The sequence below is a fragment of the Ruditapes philippinarum genome, unplaced genomic scaffold (genome assembly GCF_026571515.1).
Source record: "Ruditapes philippinarum isolate M1 unplaced genomic scaffold, ASM2657151v2 ctg7664_1_1_1_1, whole genome shotgun sequence".
Taxonomy (NCBI): Eukaryota; Metazoa; Mollusca; class Bivalvia; order Venerida; family Veneridae; genus Ruditapes; species Ruditapes philippinarum.
The window spans coordinates 42,958-50,394 of NW_026852768.1; the positions used below are offsets into that span (position 1 = coordinate 42,958).

The following is a 7,437-nucleotide window of genomic DNA, read 5'->3' on the forward strand; positions in this document are numbered from 1 at the left end:
TTGTGATAATAAATTGAAACAAAAAAACAACAATTTTAAAGGGAAGGGATGATGGCGAAAGTGAGCAAGCCTTTCCTTTTAAAAGGAAACTTTATTTATTTTTAATCAAAAATCTCCTCGCACTTACAAAACATTGTTTAAATCATAATAGGTTTTTTTATCGCAAACAAGATAGCCTTTAATTTTAGGGTATTACAATTTCGTACAGCAAAGATTTTGTACAGCAAACAAAAAAGCGTCAACGACGCTTATCGAGTGCCACGTCGGCATCACCCCACCTATTTGACATTTCTAGTCGCGGCGAAATAGTACTATGTGAAGACCCCTTCCAACCAAAAAAACAACAACAAAACAACAAATAACAGTGTGTTTAGGACTTGTAAATTCATCATTCAAACTTAACGGAACTTGATTTGTACCTAACCTTTATTGTTTTTTTTATTCAGATTGAGTGTTAAAACGCAACACAATGCTAACTCTGTGAAAAATCAATAGCTGGTGTTGTCAATTATCAGTTTAATGCCACACTGACGTCATCAGAAAAATACAGTAAAAATCATATATTGAGATATAATTAATATTCGACAATATATCACATTTCTGCCGTGTATCAAATACAAATGAACTGGAAATTTTGAGAGAAAAAAAAGATCCACCGGTATAGTAACCCATGTAAACAACACAACAAGTAACAAAGGTATCTGCAATGTATGACGTACTACAAAATGATAAACATAATATAGTACATACAGCACTTTGAATAGCACAATACATTGAATGCAAAATAATGATTACCAGGGATTTTTTGACTTTCAAATCGATGTGTGTGATAAGGAAAAAATGTTAGTGTTGTCAAGGTTCCTGTGTTAAAAACAAGTTGAGATAGTTTTATTATAATTATTATTATTATTATTATTATTATTATTATTATTACGTGATAGGATTGTGTCAGTACGTGATAATCAAACATATTGAATGATCACTCGGTTCAAACGTTTGGAATTCGTTGAATACATTGTTTTAGATTATGCTATAACGTCCTTGAAGGCACTGGTATATATACACGTGAATATAGTACGACAACAAATTAATTTTTGCATATTTGGATGTAGAAATATAAATAGAAGAGATATTCAGTACTGTTATTTTATTTACGAAACAAATCTGATTAGAAAAAGTATATTATGTTTTACGTAAGTACAAAACGCGGGAAACAAATGTACATTTTGTGAATTTGTTTTTCATAATCCTGTACAAATTTAAAATTTCATGTTTCAAAAACTGTTTCGAGTATTCTATAAATATCGGCTATCGAGTCATTAACAAATTACAATTAAAAGTTTATAAAATTTATATCAATTAAAACTGTATTTTCTACTTCCTGTTAAAGCCTATGAATTACGTATGTCATATAATCACGACTATTGTACATTGAAAATATATAAGAGCTTAAATGAAAGAGTAATGCAAACATATGTAAATTTTGGTGATTTTTTAAATATAATGTAATCATAATTGCAACATGCCAAGCACAAAACTGATATACAATTACAATCAATATAGGAAATATTATTATATAAAATGATAAAACTTGCTGAAGCCAATATTCAAGTGGAATAGATGAAATCTGAACTGTAAATAATTTTAAGAATATTTTTAAAAAACAATATTATGTTTCTATTTAGAATATTTAAGGTACTGAAATGTTGTGACAAAAACTATGCAGCCGCATTGTGGTGAATCAATGTCAAATGTGAAGACTCAAAATATTAGAAATATCTGAAAAGTAAACACCCAGGTAAAACATTGTGATCATGTCTACATGTCTAGTAGTTTCTGTAATAATTAAACATAATTTCCATGCTGATAACATGCTTTAAATACAAGCATAAAATAACTTAGGTATATAGACAAAATAGTCGCAAGTTTCAGATTGGTTGGCTGTACATAAATGTTTTTTACATTAATAACAGTGGCATAATATTTTAATACGTTAATTTCAACATAATTATTTCAAAGGTACGTGTTACAAAGATAAACATAAAATGTTTCATGAGCATCTCAAGAGTATTAAATATATATAAACAAAGCTTTTATGTATTATAGGGTAAATACTTGTACATTATATCAACAGTTCAAATAATGATTGATATTTTTTAAATACATAACCAAAATAAATATCTGTGTTTTTACAAGACTTATCTTGTTCTTATACATAAATCTTCGAAATAATGATAGAGTTTGTAAAATGTATCTGCTTTTTAATTGATATACCGATTGTTAAACACTGTATATAAACTATACACGAACTTATCCAATTTTCTGATGAATATCAATTTTTAATATAATAATAATGTTATATCATTAAAAAAATTATGTTCAAACTATTTGAACTATTCAGAAAAACACATATCAATACAATCCCGTCACTGATCATTTGAATATGAACGATTACACTTTAAAAACGTTTTCTCAAAATGAGCAAACAACGCATGTAATTTTCTTTCCCTCTTCATACGGTGGACATTTCAATGATCCGCACTTTGCATACACGAAATAAAATAGTTTGCCATTATGGTTTGCACTTGAATCAGGGAAAACTTCCGGCTCATCATCAACACAGACAAATTCCGTTGCTGATGGATGTGAATCGTGACACGACATAAGATATCCGCTGTACTGAAATGAATGTTTCTCATGACAAACATTTCGGCCAGGGATCATGACAATATTGCTGCTAGGTACGTTGCATACAACACATGGGATATCATGGTCATGAAACTTCTGCCAGTTTGTGCCACTGGTCTGAAACTCGGCCCCATGCATTAGATTATTTTGTGATTTATACACATTATTGTCCTTCCATGTTGGCTGTTTATGCAGGCAAACATAGTTTGCAGCGCCACCTTTTGCGTTATGATCAGAGCCTCCAGCAAAACCGTCGTAAATCAATTTTGTTTCATTTGGACAAGAAGACCTTCCCCATCTTGTAAACGTGTCTCCTGAAATGTAAGAGTTTTCTCTTTGTTTCAATTAATTCTTCAACAATTTGTAACAGTTAAAAAAAACATTTTATATAAAACTATCCCAGGCCGACTCAAATTTTGAACTGGAGACTGTTCATGTTTAAAATATTAAAGCAAATTTCTTAGTTTATGATAAACTCTTACATGTATGCATAAAGTTCCATATAATACGAAATAACTTTTTATCAATACGATTTTTAAAAGATACCTCTTAACTCACAAATGATTTATTAGAATATAAGTTGTTAAAAAACATTACAATCTGGTCAAATAAATTCAGTAAAATCACCTTGGCTATTTAGAGATCCAGTGTCTTCTTTATCCAGCTTAGTTTCCTGAACATGTTCAATTTTCTTTTCTACTTCGGACAATCTATGCATGACCTTAAAAACATATTCAAATTTATCGTAGCATGTTGCATCATCAGTCCTAGCGAAAGAAAAAATCCCAATGGATAGAACAAATGTGAGAATATTCATTTCTTTCCGTTACAAAACTTTAACTTCGACACACATGAACACACGAAATTCTAAATGGTTATTGTGTGTTTTTGTTGTGTACTGAGGTTATATACAGATACTTTAATAAAAGGCGAGAGGCAAATATTTGTTATCATGGTGTTAGTTGTGTAAATTAAAGGATGAATGCCAAATATTCAATATTTTAACTTGATAGACGTTTAACATTTTTGTTTAATATTTTTAGAAACGAAACAAATTACTTGAGTATATTTCTTTGATTGAAGGAGAGTTTTATTATCTGAACCATGTGAATGTTTCATGCATGTTCCTTTAAAATCACATCACGATTTAAAACTAGAGCTATCGAATAAGTGTTTTTTTACTCATTCATTTGTATATAAGTGTCTTCTCATCATAATTGAAAAACCGTAGTCTTTAGGTGTTTAAATACAATGATACGTTTGATGTCTTTAGATATTAATATTGGTATAATTCCTTATAATCTTTGTAATGAAAAATGAATAATGTAATTTGTGTTTTCGTTGATGACTGATAATTACAGAAAAAATCAGTATACCCTTCTCAATCTGAGACTTTCAATAACTTTCATTTTAGCATTTACGGGTCTCAATCATTTTTTTTTCTGCTTAATAAACTGGTCTTGGTTACAAAATATCATTACCCTAAAACATACTCATCGTCAATATCTGAAATATGCGCAAAAACAAAAGCAACTGGTTTCATTGTCTTTGTTTTCGTTCTTTTTAAAGATCAAGAGAGACGAATGAAAATGATAGATAGAATAGAAAATTATCTAACAGTTAATAATACAGTCCATCATTTTGTAAAATATTCGTTTTGCTTTGTAAAGTTATTTCAAAATCAAAATCATATTCTTTTCACCATCAATGCGATTTTAAAAATATTAACTACTGCAAGTAGAATATTAATGTGTTATTACGCTCATTTGTTGTTTCAAACCTTTATGTCAAAACATTGGCTATAATAATGGTGATATATCAATAATTGATCTAAAATATGTATGATACAATATAATAATTATATAAACAAAGCAGTCTGAAGGGCAGCTAAATTCCCTTTCGCAGTGAACATGAATTTGCCAACCATGACATGCATATCATAAGCACATAGTCTCACGATGGTGATTATTTGTGCCAAAATATATAAAAATCTTCAACAAATTCAAAATGTTTTGGAGAACATAACCTTTACCTTGATGGTAGGAACCTGGATATTGAGCTAGGCTTATTTTGTCATTGTAGGGATCATTTGTGCTTAGTAATTTTAAAACCTTTGACTTTTCATATAAGTTATAGAGCGGATATGAAAAATAATTGTTTTATATTGAGCCTTAGAGTGTGACCCTGACCTTCAGGGTTGTGAATTGAATGTTGTGCTCTGCCAATGGTGTCATAATGATGATCATTTATGTCGAGTTATCTTAAAAACATTGCAACACTTTAAATGTTTTGGACAGACACGAAACATTTGAACTACAAGTGAGAAATTGACCTGGGGTCGCAATTCAATAAGTGTGCTCTGCATATAGTCACATAAAGGTGATATGAAAATATGGTGATTTTGTGGTTTAAGAGTTATGGAGCAGACACAAAATGTACACTTTTAATACTTGTCCTTAAGTGTGACCTTGACGTTGTGGGAAGCAACGCAATAATTGCGACCTGCACATGTTCTCATAATGGTGATCAATTTTGCCAAGTTATTTTTAGAAAAAACTAAGCAGGTAAAAACTTACCGAGCGGACACGAAATGTAGATTTTTTAACATTTGACCTTAAATTGTAACCTTGAACTTGTACATTGTCTCATTATGGTGATCACTTGTGCCAAGTTATTTTAAAAAAAACATTTCAGTGGTTTAAAAGTTTTAAAGCGGACACGATATGTAGACTTTTTTATTATGAAATGAAAACTTTTAACATTTGACCTTTAAGTGTTACCTTGACCTTGGGGATAGCAACCCAATTATTGCGCTCTGCACATTGTCTCATTATGGTGACTACTTGTACCAAGTTATTTTGAAAAATGTTCAGTGGTTTAAAAGTTATGGAGCGGACACGAAAGTGTCACGGACGGACGGACAGACGTACTTTCAGACGGATGCCATTCCTTTAATTCCTACGCGGAAGGGGATTAATAATAATAAATTGACTGGCCAACCTTTTCTAAAGAATTCAGCTTACCCGATACTTTCAAGACAATATTATTTATAGATACTTTTGTTGGTTATTTATATATTTTTTCATGACAGTAAAATTCAATAATGAAGAATTATGACAAAATGTCGAAATATTTTCATTTTTACCCTACCATTTACACTTAAATTGGTATAATGCCACTTTAAGTAATATGGAAAAGTACCAATACTATTTATATACAACATAAACGACACATGTAATGTTTTATCACGGTGCACTTTGACGTTAATAAAAAATTAAGGCACTGTTAACATTACAATTTTATGCAGTAAGAATTACACCTCTGAAAAACTTATACTTTTGAAACTAATTAGAATCTGTGATCATACGTAAAATATGTGAATCATGATTAAATCACATAAGCTTTATTGTGATGGACTTGTTTTCTAAAAACAAAGCATAAATTATTTCGTCCAGTTAATAGTGGTGTGTATGTTTAATTATTCAAATATTTATCACATACGGGCCTCGCTGATATATTGCAAAATAAAGTGTTCTAGTTAACGCGTGATTTTAAGAGAAAAAAAAACACTAATCGTCAACATCTAAAATATTACCCATAAAATGACTTAAAATATTCATTGTCTCTTTGTTTTAGAGTTAACAGCCATGAAAAGAAAAAATATATTGCAACAACTTAAAAAATTAACCATTATATACTTTTACTTGTGTATGTATTTGTTCATTTATTAATTGTGTCGACCGCAGGGTCAAGTATAACGTATTTTTGAAGTCTGAAAATACTTTAAGTAATAAATTGTATGATTATCAAAAAAATAAAAAGTATAGCTTAGCATGTTTTACCTTGAACTTTTACTGTGTAGGTTATACGACAATCTATTCCTTTATTAATCTAAATAATGAGCATTAAAAACTCTCATTTATTTGTCCTGTTTTAAATAAGCACATTGCATTTATGCTATTAAATACTATTCTACGTATTTGCCAGCCCAATATAGTAGGATTTTGGTTTACATTACATACATTCAGTTTTATAGTTAGAGGATAAAATATGAAGTAATATGAAACAATATTTTCATATTCTAAACTAACGCATGTACTGCAATCGGATTCCTTAAATAAATAAGAAGTTAAAAAACCCTTATCGGCATGGCCGTATCCAATCGTTACTTGGAAACGGTCAGTTCTGTGTAAATGCTAAAATGATATGTCAATATTTCATTATAGTATAATTTTATATTTCTTTAAGGTTTGTATGATTGTTAAAATTTGCATGAATCGGTTAATGTTATGTTATTAAGCACATCATAGCGAACTTTGAATAAGAATATCGCTCGATATCAAATCTGATTTGAGTAGTTTTTTCTAGTATGGATAAATATTTTTGATGAATTTCCGGTAAGGAAAATATACGCCTGTTATCCATGTGCACTTATATTAATAATGCACCTATTTTCGAGTTTCAAAAAAAACTAGAATAGGTATAGAACACAGCATAACTTAGATTACCTCTATAGAAAAACTCATTATATCTTGTGAGGAATAATGTCATAATATAAGAGTGATTGAATGCCCGAGTTGTTAACGCGTCGGACTAGTAATCTACGCACTGCTTGTCGCATTTGTTCTTACTCCGCCAAAGGAACACTGCTGTTTTATTAAGCAAAATTCTTTAGTCTTTTTGCTTAGTACTAATTGGTTCCAGGGACTGATTTGAGTGAGTATCAATAAGCTTATGGGCGTGGACGGT

The 7,437-nt window shown here is 30.0% G+C and overlaps 1 protein-coding gene across 1 annotated transcript; it reads right to left on the minus strand.

Moving 5' to 3' along the window:
* Nucleotides 1-1,163: 1,163 nt before the first annotated feature.
* LOC132723957 (uncharacterized) lies at nucleotides 1,164-3,596 on the minus strand. Its single transcript, XM_060708766.1, has 2 exons — nucleotides 3,316-3,596; nucleotides 1,164-3,002 (listed from the first exon to the last, which is right to left on the minus strand). The coding sequence occupies exons 1-2, from the start codon at nucleotides 3,503-3,505 to the stop codon at nucleotides 2,473-2,475; spliced, it is 720 nt and encodes a 239-aa protein (XP_060564749.1). The 5' UTR covers nucleotides 3,506-3,596; the 3' UTR covers nucleotides 1,164-2,472.
* Between the last annotated feature and the right edge of the window lie 3,841 nt (nucleotides 3,597-7,437).

Excerpts from the sequence above, each read along its gene's own strand:
- LOC132723957 (XM_060708766.1), bottom strand. The coding sequence starts at position 3,505 with ATGAATATTCTCACATTTGTTCTATCCATTGGGATTTTTTCTTTCGCT. Across the intron at positions 3,003-3,315 it reads TGGATCTCTAAATAGCCAAG|GAGACACGTTTACAAGATGG; the intron begins GTGATTTTACTG and ends CTTACATTTCAG.